The 25503-nt window shown below is 35.9% G+C and overlaps 1 protein-coding gene and 1 long non-coding RNA gene across 11 annotated transcripts in view; one reads left to right on the forward strand and one right to left on the reverse strand.

Annotated features, from left to right (window-relative positions):
• LOC105483112 (uncharacterized) overlaps window positions 1–7769 on the reverse strand; it is a 58029-nt gene extending 50260 nt beyond the window's left edge. Inside the window, exons 1-2 of one of the 5 annotated variants that reach the window (XR_988044.3) lie at window positions 7610–7699; window positions 5915–6001 (exon numbers count right to left, since the gene is read on the reverse strand). This is a non-coding gene — a long non-coding RNA (uncharacterized lncRNA). The other 4 variants (XR_988041.3, XR_003018606.2, XR_011618396.1 and 1 more) reach the window with 4 other exon arrangements.
• CEP15 (centrosomal protein 15) lies at window positions 7741–22492 on the forward strand. Of its 6 annotated transcripts, none has more exons than XM_011743716.3 (6): window positions 7741–7876; window positions 8539–8650; window positions 9283–9347; window positions 10750–10873; window positions 20186–20260; window positions 22101–22492. In XM_011743716.3, the coding sequence occupies exons 3-6, from the start codon at window positions 9295–9297 to the stop codon at window positions 22227–22229; spliced, it is 381 nt and encodes a 126-aa protein (XP_011742018.1). In that variant the 5' UTR covers window positions 7741–7876; window positions 8539–8650; window positions 9283–9294; the 3' UTR covers window positions 22230–22492. The 6 variants fall into 6 exon arrangements, with proteins under 6 accessions (XP_011742018.1, XP_070945171.1, XP_011742033.1 ...); XM_011743731.3 differs by having other exon boundaries at window positions 7875–7989; XM_011743741.3 differs by having other exon boundaries at window positions 7876–7976.
• The last annotated feature ends 3011 nt before the right edge of the window (window positions 22493–25503 follow it).

The following is a 25503-nucleotide window of genomic DNA, read 5'->3' on the forward strand; positions in this document are numbered from 1 at the left end:
AAAAAAAAAAAAAACCAGCAACTCCAGCACCTTTTATTCTTGCAAGGCAACAATCTTGGAGGTGAGCAACTCTATTTGTTCTTATAAAATTCTACTAGAAGCTTCTCTAAAAATAAATTCTTTTATGTTACTTTTTGAATAACATGGGACTTTTTATGTTGCTTTAAAAAGAAAAGAAAGTGTATATCCTTTTGCGAACTTAAATATATTCCACTAGCATCCATGAAGAACCCATTAGGAAACAACAACTGCCATGAAGAGTTTGGAGTATAGGTAAATAATTCTAAAGGCACAGGAACTCTTGGAGATTCTAGTGAACATTTACTCCACAACCAACCCCAAAGTATTTGCCTATGGGGTTGGTTGTGGAGTAAATATTCACTAGAATCTAGATCTGAGGTGTCCAATAAGTCACTAGACTCCAAGATCTGAGGTGTCCAATAAGGTCCTACTTTCTAGTAGGGTGACCTGCACCTCCACACCTTTATGCATGAGAGCAACATTTCTTACAACTTCACAGGGCTTACAAAAGTGGCAAGCAAGTCCCTTCACCCAGGGCATCAGCTGCCATCTATGAGCTAATCTACTAATCAGACAGATACTCAGAGCAAAACTTGCTATATATAGGAAATGAGAAATCAACTAGTCCTCTCAAAAGGATTATGTTATTTCATATAAAATCTACAATAAAGCATTGTTAAAACATATCACATCCCTTCCTTTTTTAAGCTATCTGACAAGTCAGATGAGACTCCTTAGATACACTGTAAGTTATTTTTGTACTATTTGCTAGATACCACATCAATGTGTTCACAAACAAGAAACAGTTGCACTCTACAAGTCTATAGAAATGACAGTACACAAAGAGCTGAGATCAGGAGATGAGAACAAAGTATAATCAAACAAGCTTTTCTTTTCCCTCATAAATACTATCAGAAACATAATTTTAGCACCCCTGAAAGCAACAAGCTAAAATTGTGAATTAAATAGATGTAAAATATATTTTTATTGCAAAGCAAAGGAAAGAAAAATGCTATCTCAAAGGTACATGCATGGATATCTGTGGCAGATTTTGGAGTCTACTTTTATGGAACACACTTCATGAAAATAAGCTTTGCTTCTACTTAAACATTTCAAAACATTAAATGTGTAATAGTTTTCCCAATGGCATATGGTTTGAATTGATACTGGTAAATAATTGTACATAAAATGAAACTACACTGAACTAAATGTTAGTAAAAGTGACAAAATAAAATACTAGCAATATAAACCATTGCATTGGGTGTATGCCATATTACCAGGTGAAAAAAATTTATTGCAATTACAGGCTTTCATTATTTATTTCACTTGTACGTAATTACATCTTATACATGTCTATTTAGTAATATCAATCTGAGACATCATTTTGAGAATATAATTAACCGGATAGTAAAACAGAACGTGTGTCTGTTTTACTATTTTTCTCTTTATTTCAAAAAAGTTGGTCTTTGTTAGTTGTGTTTAACTGCCATCTAGAGTTAAAATGAATCCATTTCTTTTCCCCCTACTACTTCTCTTCAAAATTTTAGGCATACAGGCATACATGTTTTACTTCTATTTCACATCAAACAAATATTCATCAGACAACAAAACTGTAAAAGGATAACTTTACCCAATTTGTCAAACTACTGTTAGCAATTACACCCGCTGCAAATATTTAAAGTTGACTAAAAATTGAGACTTACATTTACACTAGTTAAAACGCTATTTTTGACTATATAAACAAGCCAATGAACAACCTAATACACATTTGGACTTTGGGAAATATATTGAAAACTTCAAGCTAATTTACAGTCTATTTCATAGCCTACAATTTGGGTTGTTTTTTTTTTTTAAGAGTCCAAGAAAAGCAGACCCAAAGAAAAAGACACTCAGTAGTTACTTCATTTTTTTCACATATGAAAAATATGATTATGAAAAATTAGCTAAATCCCAAGTGCATATTCAACTAACTAAACTTTTTACTATTCTTATGGTAAAAGTGGCATTCAAATCCCAATTTCAGCAGGGAGTTTGTAAGAATAAGCCATCAGTACAATTACTCAACTTTCAATTTAAGAAAGTCATTATTAAAAATCCATTTTAAAAAGGGATACCGAAGAGAAAGATAAAATTAGATTTGAAAGTAAGACTTGATGCCCTAGCACAGAAGAAATGTATTCACATGAAGTGTTCCAAAAATTAGGTACAATATTACTGTTCTTATATAAATAAAGGGTATAGGTCTTTTTAAAATTAACTATCCCAAATGCATTCAACCACAACAGATTTTTCTAACAATATTTTTACACATCATTAGATCCTGAAACAAAGAAGTTGCAATCCAGTAAAACTGCAACTCTTGTTCTTTCAAAGGAAATTATATGCAAGTTTTCAAGTGGATGCACACAGCAAACAATGATGATGAAAAACTGGCTGGTGCAAAGAGCCTTGAATGTTTTCAATAAACACAACTGTAGAGCATTACAAAAAGATGGGAATGGCAGAATACAATACTTATCACGTACAGTACTCAAGTACGCATTTAAGAAGGTTCTTAATTGCTTGCTCAGTTGTGGACCAATAAAGTTATTACAGGATTATAAGAATCAAAGAGGAACAAATGGCGAGAAAAAAAAAATAAACAAGCCTGAAGGCCATGAATGAGAAAATGCCTACCTCAAGAAAAACCTGGGTTAAACAGTCATAAAGAGACTAGTGAATGTACTGAGAGCCACCAGAAAATCAGGGAAACAGGATTGAAAAAATAATAATAAAACATTCTATAAATTACATACATCTGGAAAAGTGTCCGTTTAAGACAAAGGATTTGTGTGAGCTCTAAATTACTGAAATTTGTGAAGTAAAAAGTACAGATGGTCCCTGACTTACAACAGTTTGAGTTATACTTTCTTGACTTTACAATGGGTTTATAAGGTATTAAATGCATTTTTAACTTACAATATTTTTGACTTACAGTAAGTTTATCAGGATATAACCTCATCATACATTAAGGAGCATGTTCATACACATTTACTGTGTATACTGTTGGGGCTTAAAAAACAACACTGCAAAATGAATGGTGTTTTGGCATGCTGAACACTTCGAACCATAATAGGAAGGCCTTATAAATTACCTCAGAATCAAGGACTTTCTTTATTTTTTTTCTTTTGAGATCAGAGTCTCGCTTTGTCACCCAGTCTGGTCTCAAACTCCTGGCCTCAAGCGATCTCCCACCTCAGCCTCCCAAAGCGCTGGGATTATAGCCATGAGCCACAGCACACCTATAATCCCAGAATCAAGGATTTTCTAATCTCTCCTGAACTCCCTTCTCTCCACCCCTAGAACAGGGTGAAATTTAACGCCTAATATTCCTTTAGCTGCCTTAAGACCTGGCCCACCAAAGAGAACATAATTGCCTTCCATCCTATCCTTGAAATTTTAGTACCAGGAAAGAAGACTGAGGCATGTAACCATACCTGAAGGGATTTTGTTCTGCCTGTTGGGCTCGAATTACAAAGAAAATCATTTACAAGCTAGTATTTCTACCTCCCAGGTCCATTCATCTTCCCTAAAGTTTGTATTATCTCTCTAAAAATTGCCTACAGCACCCCCTTCAACATTTCCCTCTCCCCACTGGAGTATTTAAGCCTCAACTATCTGGCTCCTCTTTGAGTCCCATATTTTACATGGCTCCTGTGTTTATGCACATTAAGTATATTTGTATTCTGTATTAGCCCATTCTCACACTGCTAATAAAGACATACTCAAGCCTGGGTAATTTATAAAGAAAAGAGGTTTAATTGACTCACAGTTCAGCATGGCTGGGGAGGCCTCAGGAAACAAACAATCATGGTGGAAGGCACTTCTTCACAGGGCAGCAGCAAAGAGGATGAGTGCACAAGCCAAGGGGGAAACCCCTTATAAAACCATCAGATCTCTTGAGAACTCACTATCATGAGGACAGTATAGGGGAAACCACCCCCATGATTCAATTATCTCTACTTGGTCTCACCCTTGATGCATGGGGATTATTACAATGCAAGGTGAGATTTGGGTGGGGACACAGAGCCAAACCATATCATATCCCTTTTTCTCTTATTAATTTTTTTATTGTCAGTCATTTCCACAAAGGTTCAAAGAGAGTAGAAGGGAAGCTTTCCCTCTCCCACTATAATACAACAAACAAATGACTTCCTAAGAATCATCATGCGTGCTTTCAGTTTAAAATTTCTAATGTTTTCTCAAGTGCATTTTATAACTACTGAGGTTTTTGTTTTTCCAAGGAAGGAAGAAGCATATGCAAATTCTCACTGGCAATCTCTAGGATTGAACATAGTTTTATCAGCAAGATGTTATCTCTGCAGAGAATGTCTAGAACATAAACATCAACTGTGAGAATGATTTCTCTATTGAAGCATTTTATCTGATTGAACCTAAATTGATACCTGGTTCACTAACAAAAGCTCTAAAGAAGTATCTGCTTATAAATTCTCTCTACTCAATATCCATCAAGGGCCAATTTAAAGCATTTCAGATATATTTTGAGTACAGAATATTTTACCATAATAAAATGAACAGACTACAATTATTGAACAAGGTAAATTTCTGATGATTTTGTTTCAAAGTAAAGTACACAGGCAATTGGACCCACTTTACCAAATTTCATCCAGGATTTCCTGAAATAGAAAGAAAAACTAACTATGTCAGTCATAAGCTCTTTATTTTTTTAGTACTTGTCTACCTAGAGTAAACTCAAAGGGGGTCTAAAAAGATGGCCTTTATATAAACTATAACAGAATTTACTGTTAATAACTTGGAGTATTTGAAATAGTCAAGGATTTTGCAATTTTTTTATTTCTTACTCTTCAAAGCTTGTCCTTCCTTTTCCATCCTCAAGCTTTCCTTTTCTGTCTTCATTTCTATTCTCTACTCAACAGTCTTACCTCCTCCAATAATTTCCTTTGTTACTATCAAACCTCCATTTTCAAAGTATCTGGCATCAGAAATGAAATCTTCAAAATTAAGGAAAATGAGGAGAAAACATTCTTCCCAATGCTTCCTTTCCACTAGGGCTCACACCAGATGTACTCACATGCACACATTTCTATGCAAGTTGCTTCCCTCACTTAGAACACTCCACACCACACTCTCCTGCCACTTGATACACCCAATCACAAAAAGACTTCCAAATCAGCCCATTTTTCAAGGTCCACCTCAGTCCTTCAAAATGTTGTCTATACTATTCCAGCTCATGGTGCTCTTTCCTTTCTTATCCTCATAATCGGCATACTTTTTAATTACATAATCTCAAGATTACATACAGAATTATTGAGAATACTAACATCAAACAGTTTGGAGTTCATTTACTGGCACTGTGATCTTAAGTAAATCATTTCTCTAAGTCTCAATTTTCTCAGCTATAAAAATGAGGATAGTAAGACTTTGGCACACTTGCTCATAGGGTTTTTATGAGAATAAGGTAATTCATGGAAAGTGACTGGTACAGAATAAACATTCAATAAAAACCATTTTTATGTTGTCAGCCATCATCCTCCAGCTTTTTGTGTATACTTTAAAAGCCCAGCCAGTTTCTAGGCTCTTAAGGGCAGATTACATCTTACAGATGTTTAATACATACATCTTTATAGAATTTATGACTAAATGATACAATGTTTTATAAATAATGAAGGTAGGGGGCAATTAGAGAAGATTATATGAGGCTGAGGAGATAATCATAGCATGCTGGTGCACAGAACTAGTCCAGGGGTTAGGAAACAATAATTTCACAACACCTTGCAGACTGTCTCATTATGGATCAGTTGTTACTTAGTAGGTTGCAATAATTTTCATGGCAGGCTGTGAATACCTCACTCCAGAAAGTATCCAAACTTACCTGATAAACACAGAAGCTATATGTTAATAGATACACTGTTGCCAGAGATTCTTCCTCACCAGCCTGGTGACTCACAGAAAGGATCAGCTGTGGGCAATATGATGAGAAACGCAGCTATCACAGTAGATCTTTAAGTAGAAATTACCCACTTTTATTGGATGCTATAAAACAAATTATCAAAGTCTATCTAGATAACCTCCAAGTGTCTGTGATATATTCCTGATTACTGTTCTTAAAAACTGCAAGAAAACTCCCAAGGTATTCCTCAGTTCACAGCTAAGGCGGATGGTGACCTACAAAAGTTGGGCTCAACGTTGAAAGAGCTGGATTTGTCCCAACTGTGTTACTATGCAAACTTACACAAGCAGGGAGGTTAGCAGTTTGTCAAGCAACAAACAAATGCTATAATGAGCCTACAGTTATTATTTTCACACAACCCATTACCAACTTAAGAAAAATCCTTATTTGTAAATGTACACAAAAAATAAACAAGAATTCCATGTAACCGTGCAAAAGCTTTATTTTATTCCTAGAACACAGGACCACTCAAGGGTCTACTTTTCATCTTTCCTAAGTGGTAAGGGTATGGAACAGCAAAATCAAAGCTCCTATCAAGTGAAGATAGAGTACTCTGAAATTATGATGAATGTTAACGGGAGGAATTATTTCATCCATTCATTCAAAAATATTTACTGAGCACCTGTATGTCAGGCAGTTCCGGTTGCTGAGGATACATCAGCAAAGCAGAGACAAAAATACTTGCTCTTAGGATGTTCAAATTCTAGTGGTGGGTGCACTGGCAAACAAATAAATGAGTGATTACACAATATATGGATTGTTACTGTGTTATGGAAAAAATAAAGCAGGTGGAGGATACGGAGCCAGGAGGTGGGGATCTTCTTATATTGGAGATTAGAGGAATGGTTCTGTGAGGAGGTAGATTGAAAGATACAGGGAATCGAATCTATAAATGTCTGAAGAAGGGGCTTTCCAGGCAAAGGAAACATTAAGTGCAGAGGTCCTGACGCAAGAGCTACGTTTTACGTAAATATTCTGGAAGGAGAAAATTAAAAATATACATTGGATTTTGGAGTCCTTAGCTCTTTGTGTTTTACCAGCAGAGCATCCTTTATAAAGAAAACAACTTTACCTCTCTTGAACCTTTTCTTCCTCTGCATATTAGAGAACTGACACTACCACGTACTTCAGTTATTTCAAGAACAAAAATTAAGAAATGCACTTTACAGCAACGAGATATTATTACAAAGAGCGCTAAATTAACAACCACGCTTGTCTCCTTGGCTGTCAAATGAAGCTAATGGTGCCCATTTCACAGGGCGTTGCGGGGACTCAACGAGATAACCAATGTAAATATGGCGACTGACACTCAGAAACCACTCAAGGCGTAATCCAGCAATACTACTGTCAACGCGGGGTCTACCAACAATGAGCGGGCAGGGGCTCTCGTTGCTCTGCTCAGTATGAGACGTCCAGGACGAAGCACCTCGAAGCTGCTTCATATGCACTCGCTGAATAAACCGACTGTAAATTCCACTCACTTTAGAGTACTTTGCCGAATTTTTCGCACTTCTACATTCTGCTGGGACATTCCAGCTTCTAAGGACCCAGCTTCACTCTCTAAAACTCTTTCAACATATGCAGGTCTCACTTTAAAAGGTCTTGAAATGGACTTACTACCAGACCGCCTTTCCCTAGGGTTCGTAAAGACCCTTCCAAGTCACCCTCCCGCGCGCCACGTGCCACACGCCCACCTTCTGGTTGCCGCGACTACACCTCACGAACCTTTCGCGCCCCAAGGCGGCCCTTTATAAAGATGCGGTGACGTCACCGCGCGCCGCGCGTGCGCAAATATGGCAACGTGACCACGCCCTGGCCTGCGCTGAGGCCCCGGCGTCGGCGCAGTAGCTGGTGCCTTCCCGGAAGGGCTCAGAGGCGGGCTCGGTGAGTGGAGTCGGACCGTGGGTGGATGCCCTGACTGCCTGACGGTTGCGCAGGGGCCTGCAGGACCGCTGGGGAGGATGTTGTTAACGTAAAGAGCCAGGTTGATGAGGAAGGTTCATGAGTCCTTTGGGTATAAGCGGGAGTTGGGGCGGCCGGAGGGCAGATGACTCTGAGAAGGTGCGGATCTTCGGTTCTAAGGGAGAATTTGATTTGGTTTTGTCTGAAGTGCTGATAGCGGGCCTCACAGAAAAGTTACCATGAACCGACTTTCCGGGATTCCCTTGGCGCTGCGTTAATTGGCCTTGTTGCAAAAGGAAACCGAGAGGAGGGCGGCGAGGATTGGCCTGCGGTGATGTTAGCTGAAAATATCTGTAATTAGACCCTGGAGGGCGGGCCTGTGAGCGATTGCTGTCCGCGGTGCTGAAGGAAAGGCAGCCATGCCTAGAGGAGGAAACCTAATGAGGGCAGGGCGGTGTTTCCGTTTTCCTTGGCCGGGTTCAGCGCCCTACACTCAATAGGCGTGGGCTTTCTAGCAGGGCTGGACACTCGGGCGGTGTGTCCATCTTTAGACAATCTTTATGGAGTGCATAGATGTTTAATTTCATAAAATTTAGGAAAGCTTCATTTCAGGAAGGAATTTTATTCCTCTTTTTCTCCCTTAGGGCAAGCACTTTCAGCTTATAAGCCCAACCAGATGAGTTGTCTGCAGTTTTGGAGGCCTTCAAAGCATTTCACTAGACCTCTGTCTGTATCGGTCCAATGTCTTTAGCCAAGGTGAGCTTGCTCGTTGTGTAAAGTGTGCCATGAAAATGGGCTTTCCTACACTCCACAAATGAGAGTGCTGAGCAGCCAGGGGAAGGGGAAGGTATCTATCTAATTGTGCTTTTCCTCACAGTTACGCATGAAAAGTAATTTCCTATTTAGAAGAGAGATGGTAGAACTGGGCACTCTTCCAATAAAGGAAAGACCTTGAATTTCCAGTTGGTTCTCATACTTGTTTGCCTGCCTTTCTGTCTATGTGTGTTTGCACATGCATAAGCGATGGTGTTCCTGTGTTGAATTTTACAGAGCGGATTTTTTTTCTGTTGATGCAATAAAACGTTTACTAGTCTTAGTACCAGCTGCTTGTTTGTTTTTTATTCTGATTGAGGTTAGAGTCTAGAAAGAAAAGAGGAGACAATACGAAATATGTTGGGTTTACCTAATTCATGGTGTTCTTAGATAAAACTGGCATGCTGAATAAAAATGTGTTTAATCGCGTCCTTTCATTTTATACATTATTACATCTTAAGTTTTCTTTTCTCTTCTGAGAGAACCAATGGATTAAGCTACTAAAATAATCAAATGTTGCAAAGCTGAGGACATGTGGTAGAAGTAACTTTAAATGTTTTTATTCTTTATGACAGCTTTGATTAAAGATGACTTCCTTGTTTGCTCAAGAAATTCGCCTTTCTAAAAGACATGAAGAAATGTAAGTTTTTTTTAAAAGGATGATTCAGATATAGAAATTGAACTAGCTTTGTTAGTGAAATTTTGTATGCACAGGATGACTTAAAAATTTGAAAGCATGTCATTTTAATTTTCTGACACTTAAGAGGTCTTAGTGTTAGGGAATGTCCTTGTTTCTTATGAATAAGCAAGATTAAAAGATATGTTCTATGTATTTTTACTCTTTGTAAGTAATATATAAATAAATTTGCCCCTCCTCCCACCCCTTCTAGGCTCCACATTGGTATTTAATGGGCTTCTCTAAACCTCTTACCCAGGACTGGCTTCATGGGTATATGACTTATATATAGTCATAGGTCTTGCATTTGGTTTAATGCTCTCATGCCATTGTTTTGCATCATTTTAGACTGGACCCTCAAATTGTGTAGCCAGTCCTGCTCTTTGTTTTGTATTATTCACTCTTTTCCTCCTCTCTCTGTGGGCTTTCAGGTTTTCCTTTTCTTTAATTAATTACCAGACGTTCTTTCCTTGGCTCATAAGATACTTTCCTTACCAAAAAATTGACTATTCATAGACTTGGGATTTTAATTCCACCTTTAAGACAGCCCGATGAAACACAGTGTTTCTTGAGAACCTCCACAGCTATTTGGGAAACAGTTTGACTGTTGTGTATACCAACTTATGTATCTTTTAATCATCTTACATATTGTCTTAAAAAGAACAAAAATGTATAAAATAAGCATTTGACCAGCAAGAAACTTTTAAAGTATATTATATGTAACAAAGTAGTTTGAAGATATTGACTTGTAATTTTTTACATCTTTCTTCAATTACTGTTTTACCTTGTTGTGAGTATGCATACATACACACAGCCTCTCACTCATATATCAAACCATCATCTTTCTCTTGGAAAAAGAGGGAAAAAATATTTTTATTGCTTCTTCAAACATATGGAAGTTTAGCACAATTCTAAATGTGTAACATGAGATTCAGGGGTACTGAAGTGTTAAGCAGAAGGTTTCATATAGCAAGTTATATCAATGTATGTGTGTCGGGAGGTATATATAACTATGTGTACAAAGGGATATGTATTACAGTTTGCATTTTCACCAAAAATTAAAACATATCTTCAACATTCTAAAATAATTTCAAAAGACCAGAGAGGCTAAAAAAACAGAAGCATGTACTTATGGCATATATAAAGAATATGTTAATGAAAATAAAAATGATTTTAACCAGATTGACTTAAGACTTATTGAACTACCTCAGATTTTTCACTGTCTTATTAGTTGACATAGTAATTGACTTTTAGAATAGGTTAGAGTTGAAGTGAGGTGTTATTAAGAAATGAATTTTTTATATTGGTCAAGCAGTAAAATGTTTGCTTTTAATTTTTTAACTCTATAATCTTCATTTTTTTCTAGAGTATCACAAAGATTAATGTTACTTCAACAAATGGAGAATAAATTGGGTGATCAACATACAGAAAAGGCATCTCAACTCCAAACAGTTGAGACTGCTTTTAAAAGGAACCTTAGTCTTTTAAAGGTAAGTTTCCATGACTTGAATATAGAAATTTATCCCACCTCCTCAAAAATCTTTTAGGTAAGTTTCATAATATTGATTTATATAATTTATTGGTTCTGAGTAATAAGTAGAATTACTAAAGCAGCATCTTTTTTAAAAGCCCATGTCAGTTAGATAAGTAACATATGTATCCTCATTTTTTTAAATTAAAAAAAAATTGAACTCTGTTTGCAATCAACTAGAAAATCAATGACTACAGAAGGAAGTGTAAGGTCACCCTTTTGCAAGAAGTAAGAAATAGAAGATGTACCTTTCCATCTTTCATCTTCTTTTATTTGAAAGGAAATCCTGAAAGGCCATAAAGTACCTATAAGCTATTGAGAGCCAACTCACAACTATCAAACATCATAAAAACAAGAACAATTTGATTTTGCCTGACTAGGCAAACACACAGAATTCATATCTATGATAACAGATTTCCCAGCTCCCTCTTGATGGATATGGAGGAGTGGTCAAAGTGTATGATTGTGCGGGGCCTCACCATTTGGCCAATGTGCCCATTTGGAGTAGAATCATATGTGTAACATTTTTGGCTGCTTGTTATACTTTGCTTCCAGAATTGTATGGCTTCATCCATAATTAAAACCCTAAAGTTTGCTTCCATTCAAGCTTCCAAGAGATCCTATGACTAAAACATTTGGTAGTAAGACTATATTATTTAAGTTATAAAGCAGTGTTTTCAGTTTTTTATTGTTAAATATTTTCATCGATAGGCATGATATAGTTATCTTCTGTCCTCACTAGAGGATAAAGGAAGAGGAAAATTCAGTTATCTTCTCAGCTTCTGGCAGTTTGATCCACAGTAATTTAAGTCACAGCCATAGTGCTACCAAAGCATTCTATATTGCCATATGTCTTACTTGCCCAATGGTGTTAGCAATATTTATTTTTAAATGGAAATATATAGGATAATCTGGAATTTGCTCTGAAAAGTTAGAAAAACTAAATTAGAAGGCTTAATTGCTACCTACCTGCAGCACGTGATATGATATTTAGTTTTCAAGCATTTTCCTTTTAATGAGCAAGTATTTGATGAATGCTTAGAGGGTCCTTACTGTTGAGCTAGTTCTGGGCAGAAAGTAGGGACAACAAAGTAAGTATAAATCAGAGCTCTTGATATCAAGAACCCAGAGACTTTGTGTGATCAAACATTAAATTACATGGAATAGAGTCAGGACTACAGAAATAAGAATTTAAAAAATCTTTGAGAGCTAGAATATTCAAAAAGGTCTCAAAGAAGAAGCTAAGCCTAGCCTGTATTTGAATAGGCAGAAGGCAAGGCATACTGTTGGATTCTTACAAAAGAGCCAAGACCAGAAGACTGAATGACCCTGTTAATGATCCTGGGAGTGTGACTAACTAGCTTAGAAATTCACAGGAAACAAGGTTGGATATGTGTTATCGGACCAAAGAAGTTGAGACTTGATGTATAGACATAATTCAGTACTGAAAATGACTAAGCAAAAGAAAAATATAGACTTATGTAAGAAATAAATGAGTGGGTATTTAAGGAAGATTCATTTGCTATTTAGATGCAAAATGATTTCAAAAATGGAGAGAATAGAGTTCAGAAGGGTAGCTAAGAAATCATAGTCATACATATATAAGGAACATAATGAACCTGGTTTCACGGTTATGAGAAACTTCAATTTGGTATGATATTTTTCCCCTGATTATCAAAGTGAAATATTCCCACTGTAAAAAAAAAAAAAAAAAAAAAAAAAAAAAAAAATTAAAGGGTAAAGAAGACGAAATAGCATACCTTCCATATCATCCCGCTGATCTAAAATTAATATATTTTTGTATATTTTCTTTGAGTACTTCAGTAAACATTTATTGAGTACCTATTATATCACAAACACAGTGCTTGCTGCTAGAGATGCTGCCTCTTCTCTTTTTTTGCATTCTTTGAGTCATTGCATATGCAATTTTTAAAATCCTACTTTCCCTCATATGTTTTTAAACTTTCAAAAGAATTTTAGTGGCTCTACCATAGAAGTCATTATGAAAGTAAAATAAATGAGACTTATCCAGGCACAGTGGCTCATGCCTATAATCTTTGGATTATCCTTGGGGAGGCCAAGGCAGGAGGATCACTTGAGCCCAGGAGTTCAGGTCCAGCCTGAGCAACACAGCAAGACCCTGTCTCTAAAAAAGAGTTAAAAAATTAGCTGGACATGGTGGTGCATGCCTGTAGTCCCAGCTGCTTGGGAGGCTGTGGCAGGAGGTTCCCTGGAGCCCAGGAATTCAAGGTTACAGTGAGCTATGATCATGCACCGTAGTCACTGTACCTGCAGCCTGAGTGACAGAGTGAGACTCTGTGTCTGGGGAAAAATAAATAAATAAGACTTGATTGCAGAATTTTGAGTTGGTAGACACTTTAAAAATATGTATATTAGATTCGATTCTCATCTAAAGGTATTCAATTTTTTTGCATTAAAACTTGTTTTCCTGTTAAAATAGATAGAAGTGGACCTGCTTTGGGTCAAAGCACCACCTGTTCAGTCTTTCCTTGACTGCCCAGCTGTGGCTTTAAGGAACTGTGAAAAACCACTGATCTGGGCTAATTCCTTAATTTAAAGATGAGGAAACCATAGGGCAATTACTCCTGATACCACTTGTTCAGGACAGGTTAAGTTACATCTAGGATAGGTACTTTAGAACTACAGCCTACACTTTAAAAATGGTTCCAATAAAACTTGAAAGCATTTCTGTAATAAGAGTACAAAATATGGATGACGTCTATTAACATCCATTATTTGACCTTATTTAGATCTTCTGACCAATATAATGAACATTAAAAAGGAATGAGCTTTCACTTTTGAAAAGGACAGTATAACACTAGCATTTTGGAATGATATGGTTATATACTTTAAAAAACCAAATTTGTTCTGAAAGTAGTATAATATGAGTTAAGTAAAATTGGTGGATAAAAGATACAAAAATCAATAGTAATTCTAGGTATACAACTGGAAAATATAAGAAATCACATTCACATTAGCAATAAAATTCTAAAATACTTGGGAATGATCTTAACAAGGGGTTTGCATGATTGGTGTAGAGACAGTTATTACTCTGAAATGGAAGATTTAAAAGAAAACTTACAAGGAAACATGTGCCTTAATCCTGAGTAGGGAGACTATTGTTTTTTTAAAGACAGCTGTTACACATACCCTCTGAATTGAGTCTTTGTAAAAATTACACATAAAATTAAAAAACACAAAATTATTTTTAGATTTAAATAAGTTCCAACAGAATTCACCTTGAACTCAATGTCTGTAAATTCCTTTGGAAAACAGCAGGAATATAAAATATCAAAGAATGTATTTTATAAAGGAGCAGTGAAGAAGAGACCAATTCCATCAAATATTTGCACATATTAGTAAATGAATAGATATGAATGTAGGTAGTGAAGAATAGGCTTCAGTCAGTAACTATCATAAAAGATAGTGAACTTTGAAAACACAGGGTGGGTGATTTTTCCCTGTTAGTATTAGTAAAATGGAATTTATCTGCCTTTTAAGAACATAACAGAATTGGTATAGATTTGGAAGAGAAAGAGAAAATTGTGTTTCTATAAATACTGCCACAATGTAAGCTGACATCTCTCCCCATGTACCTACCATAAAATTTAGTTTTATCTAGAAAGGCTATTCTATAAGTAGGGCCGGGTGCGGTGGCTCACACCTGTAATCCCACCACTTTGGGAGGCTGAGGCAGGCGAATCACGAGATCAAGACCATCCTGGCCAACATGGTGAAACCCCGTCTCTACTAAAAATACAAAAAATTAGCTGGGTGTGGTGGTGTGTGCCTGTAGTCCCAGCTACTCAGGAAGCTGAGGCAGGAGAATTGCTTGAACCCGGGAAGCTGGGGGGTTGCAGTGAGCGAGATCGTGCCACTGCACTCCAGCCTGACGACAGAGTGAGACTCCATCTCAAAAAAAAAACAAAAAAGGCAATTCTGTAAGTCAACATCATCTCAAGAGTAAGCTCATGAGTCAGCTGGACAAACACTCCGGGGTGGGAAAGAATGAGAAAGTGATGCAGCCGGTGAGAGAATGCTTCCACTGAAGAACACCCTGGAAGCCTTCATGGGGCAGTTGGCAGTTAAACAGGGACTTCAACAAACTGCCACCCAAGATGGTTGGTGACTTATAGGACCCTCTCTCTCTTCTTTCCTTCTTACCTTTCTCACCTCCAATTCCTTGAAGAATACGTTTAATAAATGCTTGCATGTTCCTGTACCAATGACCCTGTATCTCGTGCTTTAGTATCTTATTTTTCATATCCCAGAAATTGGCCCTCCAGCAGCTTAAAAGATTAAAACCAGCCTGGCCATAGCTAGGTTCACTGTATATATTTATAGTGAGGTATTAGATTTCAAGTTTTGGAGGAAGTGGCATGTATAGGGATAGGGAGAAAAAGAGATCTCAGCATGTGACTTTCTGTGCTCATATTTTACCTTTCCTAATCATGAATCAACTCATTTAAACATAGCCTTCTCAGTTCTGCCCTAGAGTAACATTTATACCATCATCCACACTGGGAACTTGTTTTTTAATTGTTATGAAGAGTTTCAAGCCTATATAGAAAAGGGAATGGAAGAATGTACTTACATGTGCTTATTACCCAGATTCAATAATTATCGAAACATGGCCAATCTTGCTTCATCTATATACCTCATCCCCTTCCCCAACCACTGAGTTTATTTTGAAGGTATTCTCCAGAAATCGTATTGTTTCACCTTTAGCTATTTCTGAATATATCTGTATTTTTTCAGTGTATATCATTAAATGATAAGGACTATTTTACTATTTTAAGCAAAATCACAATACTATTATCAGTAAGAAATTACCACTAATTCCTCAAATATTCAGAGTTCACATTTCTCTGATAAATCTGTAGGCATGTTTACATTTGTTTGGATGAGAATCCAAATAAAATCCAACATTGTAATTGATTGATACGTCTCTAAAAGTACCCCCTGACCTTTTCATCCACTTTTTAATTTATGTGTTAAAGGAATTAGGTCATTTGTCCTATGTGTTTCTCAGTTTGGATATTGCTAATTACATCTCTGACGTATCATTTTGCATGTTCCTGTATTCTCTGTAATTCCTATAAATTGATCTAGAGCTGTGCTGTCCAACAGAAATATACTGTGAGCACATATGTAATTAAAATTTTCTAGTAACCACTTTTAACAAAGTCAAAAGAAACAGATGAAATTAATGTTAATAACATTTTCATGAGGTATATACAAAATATTATTTCAAATGTTTCTACCAAAAATTTGTAATTAAATATCCCATATTCTTTTTCTGACTAAGCCTTCCGAATTCAGTATATGTTTTGCACTTACAGCACATCTTAATTTGGACTTACCACATTTTAAGTGCTCAATAGTCACATGAGGCTAATGGCTATCATATGAGCAGTGAAGTTCTAGAGGCTGGATCAGATTCAGGTTCATTGTTTGGGGGAAGAACATTTCCATAATTCCTAGCTGTCTCATTTTGGAATGTTGGCAGTCATTGATGATCATTGCATAGATATATTCATTAGAGGTTGCAAAAAGAATATTCAAATTCTTTTATTCCTTCTCTTTCAATTGCTTGTTATTTATATGAAAGAGAATCTTCCCCTCATCACTTATTTGGTTACACTGAAGTACAGTTCATGTAGGAAAAGGTATGACTTCTGGACACTTTCTCTATAGCTTTCAAAATCATAGTTTGGTTCTCTGGCATCCTCTAATGGTGACGAATAAGGTGGTATTTTGTTTTTAGTTTATCTGGGATTTGAAATGTTTCGATCCCTTGCAATTTTTATTCTTATTTATGCCTTATGTGTCCCATTTTTACTGTGGTGAAGCCTCTTCAAGTTAACTCCTGAATGTCTTTGACATTATCCTAACAGTCTTTGATAGTTTCCTTTCTTTATGATGTAATGAGTTATTCCAGGCTCATTATGTGCCTTTGCTGCCCAGACCTGGAATTGGCCATTGCTCCAAGAAGCCCTGGTTCCTTTTGGCAGGAAATATATTTAGAGCCCTCAATCTGGGTACTAAGAATGCTTATTGCAACTTGTTTTGTTATTGTTTAAAATAAAATACATCAAGAGCTTATAACAGTATCTCCAATTCAATTACACGATTGAAGATTTAACTTAAAATCGCTGATCTTACGCATCTACCTTCTTTTTCTAACACCGAAAATCTGTTTCCAAAGAATTATTCTATGATACAGACATGGCTATCACCAATAATATGATTACTGAGAATGGTTTTCAGTAAGATAACTTTTACAATTTCTTTTTGTCCCCAGGGTATACCCCCACAAAGGGTGTCCAGTGAATACTGTGTTCTAAGAATACTTGATGTAGCTCTTCTCTATGTGGTTATACCACAAACTACGTAATAGTTAGATTTGTCACATTTAGTTTCCAATTTGGAGGGAATTGCTTTTTTATTTGTCCTATAACTATATAAAATTTTAAATGTTCTAGTGGCAAGTCTATAAGACAAGGGAACAATGTATAGTCAAGTAAGTGTCACCTCCCTTTTCACCCCCCTTTTTCCTTTCCCTCTGCCTGCTTCGGGTACCTTTTGAAAAAAAAAGTTTTGGTTTATAATCAGGAAACTTTTACATCTTATGTATTCATTTAATGAATATTTAATGCCTAGTACACGCCCTGCACTTTGTGAGATACTCAGATGCATAAAGGTTGTATGGGACACAGTCCTTACCTTGTGGTAGTATATAATCAAAGGAAAGGTTCTTATGTGGAAGTATTAGGGTATAACTGGCTACAGAAGGCTAGGATCAAATTGCAAAGTTGTTTGTTTGTTTGTTTGTTTGTTTTCAGTCAGGCTAAGGAATTCACACTTCATCCTCTATGTAGTGGGTACTGATGATTTTTTAAGTCTAGGGAAAGACATATGCAAAGTAGTTCTTTAGAAAAATGAATTGATCCCCTCTTAGGTATGGATGGAAGTAAAACAAGACATACTGTAGGCATGCATCATACAGTAAGTACTCCTCAAGTATTTGTTGAATGAATAAGTGTAATAATAAGGCCATAGCATTGGAAGTGAAATGGAAAGGCTAGGAGAGATATCCTGAAGGAACAATTTATAGACTTTTGAAAATTTAAATGGCAGGTATAAGAAGAGTTAAAGATAGAGTATAGAGCATAGGTATCTGAGGGAAGAGAATTCCTACTATTGTTCATTCATTATATCCTGTAGGAATAAGATGAGCTTAGTTTCATTTGGTTGAGAAATAAGGGCTAGGAAGAAAGGTTAGCCATGCCTCTACAGTAAAAGTTACTGAAGCTAGATAGGACACAGTCTTGAGAGAGAGAAGATAAAAAATATGAGAACAGCTGCCACAGATCTTAAGAAAGGTCACACTTAGGAACAAGGGGAGAAAAATTAGACAGCCAAAGGGAAAGAAAAGTAGGAATCAGAGGTGAGCATGTCTTCTAAGAAAGCAAATATCTCTTAAGCTAAGAAATAAGTTTTTCAGAGGCCTGATAATTTATAGTCAGAATACTGCAGAGATAACAGTCAAGTGTTTAACCATAGGCCTGCTTTACCAGGCCATATGTCTCCTACTTGTATCTGCTTTCCCATTTAGAAATCTGCTCTCCTATAAGAGATATTAAATATCCTTTTTTTCTGGTCTTCAAGAAAAATGTTTATAATATTGTCTACAATGCTAGTGGCACCAAGATCTGCCATTAACAATAATCTTATAACTTCTTCGCGTAAGGACCATAATTGGACTTGTGATTATTTTATTTGTGTTTATTTGATTTATAAAGGTAAAAAACATTTTTCCAGGACCTTGTAACATCTCAATGTAATCACACAAAAGTTATTAGGCTTCTGTATCTGTCATAGCATCAGCATCAAAAGCTCTTTAGTGTGCATCTTAGCTATAAACTTCTGGTATGGGATAGACATGCTAAAAATCAGCTTTTTTCCCTAAATTCATGGCTTTTTTCCTTCAAATCACCTTCCTCCAGACAGCAGGTGCATTAATGGTTGTGCAACTTTGGGGAGTCCCTTTAGGGAATTTCCTGTTTTTCCCTTTTACATTTCACACCCATTCCTTGCTCCCGCCGCTACCATCTGCTATCTCTTTTCTCCTGTTCAGCATTGGCTTCTTCACACCCCACTCCCACGCCCTTTTCCATCTCTCTCCGTCTGTCCAACAGCCCTCTACTTAGACTGCTCCAGTGCTTGTACAGGAATCAGATAACTTTCTCTTTTCTATCAACTCACTAAGCTCAACAGAGAGACAAAATTTATATGGCCTGTGACCAAGGCCACATTGTGAACTTGACAGACATAAGTGGGCACAAGGCAACATGGGTGCTGATTTTGGGAGCGTTTATTAGACAATGCTCAAGTGTTCCACTAAAAATTTGTGGAATCCTGCATTTCTGGGCGTTTACTTCATGTATATATAAAGATAAGAATATTTACCAGGGTATGAATTAAGTTTAGTTACCTTGGTGTTTTTACAACTATAAGAGAAAAATACACATATCTACAAGTAAAACTACACATTAAAGCATGGTGCTTGAATGCTTTCAGCTGAATGACATACTAGCTAGCAATAAAACTTGCCATTGAAATTAGCTTAGAAAGCTAGTACTAAAAAGATCTAGATGGTATAATGAAAAGGTTCTTGTCACTAAGTACTGAGGTACCTCACTGAGCTTCCATTAAATATATGGAATATTTGCATACATATAATTTTTTTAATTGAACATTGAACAAATGAAATGTGTGCCATTGATATGCTATTTACATCCTCTAGAGAGACTAGAACTCTTCACTTTTAAGATTAGCACAGGGTGGGTCTGAGTATCTGACTGTTTTTGTATCTGAATATTTTATTATTTTATCCTTCTGACTGTTTTTTAGTGATGTAAGAGCTAAATTAATGCGCTGAACACTATTATAAGACACTCTTTTTGCATGAATTACTAACATTTACTAGCTATTCAAAAGTGAAAAGGCAGAACCTAGAAGTACCACCTCCCCCACCTCTATTTCAAAATAAGAAATGCTGTATTCTTTATCTGAAATGGATTAATTGAACAATGATCAGTTTTCCTACCGCGGTGTGCCTCCATCCATTCAAACTATATCCAGAGAAGAGTGGAGGTGAGAGATTCGGGATATAGATATTGCTTGTACAGGTGCCATTTGTTTTATGTAAATCCACTTTAATATAAAATGCCGATATCTGTTACAGGATATAGAAGCAGCAGAAAAGTCACTACAGACCAGGATTCACCCACTTCCACGGCCTGAGGTGGTTTCTCTTGAGGTAAGCATCTTAAGGAACAAATGTAAAAAGAGAAACTCTATCTATCAGTAGCACACTACAAGTTAAACAATGGTTATATATATTTTCCAGATATATTTATTCAGTACATTAAAGAAGATATGCCTGTTTGATCTTTTTATGTCCACAGTACTGTGCTTTATACATAGGAGGTAACTGAGAAGTATCTTGATTTTTAAAAGTTTAGCAATTGGAAATTTTATAAAGATGGGGATCTTTTCACCTTGTCACTTAGAAACAACTATCCTGTTAAACCATAACAGACAATATGCGCTAAATCATGAGATGACAACACACCTAACTCAAATGCTTTTGCTGCTTGCTGATGTTAGAAGTAGCAGTTTAGTCCCTTCACCAAAAATTTAACCAGAGCTAATTAAATGCATATTATCATACAATATAGTATGGCTTTTGTCTGCTTTATTTTGTTCAGTTCAAGAACAGATTGGGAAGATGGTTGGCAAAAATAAACTATATTTGGTATATGAATACGTTTGTGATGAATGAGAATTTACTACATATAGAATAGTTTCATTTTGTATTTTTAATAACCTTTCTCAAATACAGGTTTTGCTTTCTCCCCACCTGGGGATTAATAGACTCAAAATTAGAGGCTGAGAATTTTCCCCTCAATTTTCTGTGTCATCTAGGGTAAAAAACAAGGCAGTGATCAAGGATACAAAAAACTCTGGTACAAAGTTGTATCTTGGACATGTCTTTTTCTTTGTCTGATTCTCCAATTCCTTACTCTGGCCTATACAGGACCCACACAATGGGAGTTACCCCAGCTGCAAATGTCAGGGAAACTCCCAACAACGGGCCTCAGATGGTATTTTTCTTAACTAGTCTTGCACAGCAGGATGACCTTTACTTTAAGTATGTCAGGCTGTTTCTGAGACCACATGCATAGATGTATAGACATATAGAATCCCTCACCATTTTCAACTTGCAGAACTGCTGTATTTAATGCTTGGAGTGAATATTTTTGTGTTTCTAGTGCTAACTCATTGGCTGAATTTCCAAAAATGAGATTGCTAGTGATGATCTAATATCAGTTGCCCTCCTATGACTCAGGGCTTTGGGCAGTTTAGTTCTCTTTGACCTCCTTAGGGCAGTCACCCAAGAAATCAAAGCTAGACACAACACGCAATGTTGCATGAACTTCAGCCTATAGACTTCTACAGTGAGACCAATAATACAACATCTCAACTTCCAAGCTGTTTGTATTAAAAATTATTAAATTATATTGACATTTTGTCATCATAAAAATGGGGAAAAAGTATAGTGGATATATATTTCCTACACTAGGGTCCAATGTATCTGATTCCTGTGCTATAACACACTAGTTGTATTTCAGTTCCTGATCTCATCCCAGGTCAAATCTTTTGATGTTAATCCTGAAGCATGATTTATGTTTAATAATTTCATTGTAATAATTTCAGTATGGGGTAATCATTTGGTTTGGGATTTGGAATACTAAACAAAAACATTTAATGGTTATATCACCATAAATGATACTATTGGCAATAATCATGAAGTTGGCCACAAGAGGGCGTGTAAAATCACAATAAAATTCTAAAACCTGTAATTCTGCCAGACTCTGGTTTTACTGAGAAATTTGAAAATTAACACTAGTAAGTAGCCAGATTTTTTTCTAAAATTAACATAAAATATTCTGTAGAGGAAATGCATTCTACGTATATGTGTGTGTGTGTGTATATACACGCACACACACACTTAAGTGAATAAACATTTAGACTATTATGAAGAGCCAAGTTCAATTGCTTGATATGCTTTTTTACTTTTGAATTTTTTTTTCCAGACTCGTTACTGGGCATCAGTAGAAGAATATATTCCCAAATGGGAACAGTTTCTTTTAGGAAGAGCACCATATCCTTTTGCTGTTGAAAATCAAAATGAAGCAGAAAATACCATTCAAAATGAGGCATAGCGATGACTTCTTCACGTGCTATTTCAAAAAGCCTGTTTAATAAAGCTGAATGTTAAGGTGTATGTAGGTTATTGCAGGAACTTTAGGAATTAAATATGTTTATATTCTTCCATTATCTCCTAAGTGACAGTGAAGATATGAGAATTTACTGGCAAGTCTCATGCTATCACCTACTACTATTTCAAGGTCATGAATTTGCTTTCCTCCAAACCCATAGACGTGTTAAACACTAATATTAAAAGGTGGATTCTTTATTAATTAAATTATTGTCAGTGTTGTGTGTGTGTGTTATTTAAAAAAAAAAAAACAATTTACAATCATTCTCCTCTAAGCAGGTATCTTGTCTCTGGTTTTAAGTTTTTTAGAATCCTTACTTTTTAGGGACAACGTATAGGATCAACATGGTTCTTTTTTTTTTTTTAACCATTATTGTTTCTTTTAACAAATTAAAGGACAGTGACACCTAAAATAAACTGCTTTAGTAAAATAACGTATGAGAAAATAAATTCATAAGATTTTATCCCTCACAGATAACCAAACTTCTAAAAGTTCTGGAGACAGAAAGAACTGAACTATAAAACAGTCAATAAGTAGCCAGTTTCAGGAAGACTCAGACTTGGTTTGAAAAAGGATGCCTTTTAGAGCTGGGAATGGTTATTGGATTTTGACTTGGTTATTTAAGGATTGCCAACCTTGTGAATGCACATAACCCCACTCTTGTCTTTTCATCTTTAAACTTTCCCTTCCCGCTTCCTTCTATTTTCATTATTCCTGAAAAAACTGTCAGTCAGAAAGCGTTAGGTCACAACCCTAAACAGCTTTGAGATTCCTCAGTCCACCACTGCTTGATCACAAAAAAAAAAAAAAAAATTTATAACTTTCCAACTGTAGAGGCAACCTCTGCTAGTAAAGGGTACCTATGCTATATTACAATGAAATGTTTGTTTTAAATTTCAAACTGGTTTGTGTCTTTAAAAGAAGACAATAGGAAAAGCTAAATACACAACAACAACAACAACTATATTGAAATGTCCATTGTGCCGATAAGTTCCTTTAAACTACCATCTTGGAAATATCCTGTTGAGTGGGTGTTGGTGTGGGTAACAATAATGTTGTTTTCATAATATGTGCTGGCAGATTAGCACGCTTCTCTACAGTGTTAACAGTTGTAATTAAGGAATAAACAGCACAGGGTGTCAGTCCGATGACAATTTCATCTATAGTGTCACAATACAAAATGTCACAAAATATTAGAACTGTTATATAACTATAAAACGTATCAGCTTAAAAGCTAAAAGCCTTTGAAAAAAGAAGACAGAGGAAGGAAGAAAAAAGAAAACTGGCATAGCAACCAGAACAATTTTATACCTTCTCAAGAATGTTCTGTCATGAAAATAAATTGATAATTTTTTTCTCTTACATTACAGTTTGGTTTCTAGCCATCCAGTTGATTTAGCAGGAGAATGCAGGTTTTTTTAGCAGCTTTGAATTGGTAAACAGATTTAGATGTAGTAGAAAGGAACATGAGGAAGTTTTTTTTTTTTTTTTAACATCCAATCTTTCCCAGCATATGCACATAAGAAGGTGAATGAAGCAATGTGAAACTTATTTCTCTTTAGTCAAGTGAAAAAAAGGCTAAACATTTGTTAGATGGTAAAATATTGTGTCAAGCGAGTAGGCACATTCCAAAATTACACAGTGGTTGATACATTAACATCCTCAAATATTTGAGCGTACACTTCCTTTGAGATCTGTAAATTAAATCACCAGTAGGTTAGATTAAAATACAAAACAAATGGCAATCTAACCATCTCAAAAAAGGTTCAGGTTTTTTTCTCCCCAAAATTGAGGACTTGCTAAATAATTTTTGAAAAGCGTAAACGTAATACACCCTGGGTTACAATCGAGGGCAGAAGGGAAGGTATTTCCAAGGCTCCTGCTGTAGTGTTTTTCCCATTTTTGTTAATACCTCAAAAACTCCCAGAGATGACTTTATTCCTGGCCCCTCCAGAGCTCCCCTCCCCACCCCCACTTTGTAGACTGTAACAGATTGCACCACATGGTGTCTGTTTAAAAAAAAAAAAAAAAAAAAAAAATTCCCATAGGGACCTGGATATCCCATTAATGGGCTTTATATTCGTCATGGCAAATTAGCTTTACACAGGAATTTCCAAACATTGTTTTCTGTTAAGAAGAGAGGAATACCACATATAATGTATATTTTTTCTATGATGAGTAGGAATCAGACAAGGAAAAGGAAATGTCATCTACTCATACCTTTCTCTCCAAATTCAGTGTTCTTTCCATATGCTCCATTGTACTCCACCACTCTTCTCCATGAAAACTATGAATTTATGTTTTTTTTAGAAAAATGGAGTTTTCAAAATGAAAGTCAAATAATTTTTTCCAAAGCCATTCGTGGACTGTTGCAAATGCATAAATATTCAAAGCTCATTTTCTGCAGAAACACTTCTGCTATATGAAATTATTAAACTGTAAAATGCTAAAGATCAGAAGGAGCTACAGTTTTTCTTTAAGCTTGAAAAAAAATAAAATTTAAGTACTAAGGAAAAAGCCTAATACTCTGGAAACCAGACATCTGGTCTTTCTCATGCGTAGGGAGCAGTGTGAATGAAAGTGAAGTCAAACGGACAGTTTTTTTCTGCATTATGCACAAGGTGTTTTAAATTGTCAGCTTAAGGTTTAGATGAAGATAATCTCTAACTCTGTTTACAATTTTTGCTATTTTGCATTATCCCCTTTTTCCATAAAAAATAAAGTGAATATGTGTGCATACTTATTTTGAATCAATATTAAACTTATTTTGAGATTATTTTGTCACTTCTGAGATAATTGGAGACACACAGTGTGTTCATGTGTGCGTGTGAGACAGAGACAGAGAAACCAAGGGTTGCTATCACCAATTCAAGAGGAAGATATTAAGCTTTAAAAACACTGGGAAGTAGGTTTTTAGTGTGTAAAGTTAATGCACAAGCCCATAAATCTGGCTTATCTACAAAATACAGTCTCCCCTCTCCTTTCATTAGTGTATTAATTTATCTTTTTTACTCTAAGCCAATTCACATCTTTTTCTTTTTAAGCTAGTCTTTTATTTAAAACACAATAAAGTTTTCAGTCCCGCTAAGGAGTTCCCCACCTCCTTTTCACGTGCCGCCCAAACATAAAGTTAATAGCTACATGGTTTTAAACACTATACATTTCAATAGTCACCTATTTTTTTAAACCTATTCCACTGTAATTAGTATAAAGAGAT

Source organism: Macaca nemestrina, chromosome 2, assembly GCF_043159975.1.
Source record: "Macaca nemestrina isolate mMacNem1 chromosome 2, mMacNem.hap1, whole genome shotgun sequence".
In the NCBI taxonomy this organism is placed as follows: Eukaryota; Metazoa; Chordata; class Mammalia; order Primates; family Cercopithecidae; genus Macaca; species Macaca nemestrina.

What these genes read in the sequence shown, in the direction of transcription:
- CEP15 (XM_011743716.3), top strand. Translation starts at nt 9,295, where the DNA reads ATGACTTCCTTGTTTGCTCAAGAAATTCGCCTTTCTAAAAGACATGAA. An exon ending in GGAACCTTAGTCTTTTAAAG is followed by an intron (nt 10,874 to 20,185) that starts GTAAGTTTCCAT and finishes TATCTGTTACAG; the next exon opens with GATATAGAAGCAGCAGAAAA. An exon ending in CTGAGGTGGTTTCTCTTGAG is followed by an intron (nt 20,261 to 22,100) that starts GTAAGCATCTTA and finishes TTTTTTTTCCAG; the next exon opens with ACTCGTTACTGGGCATCAGT.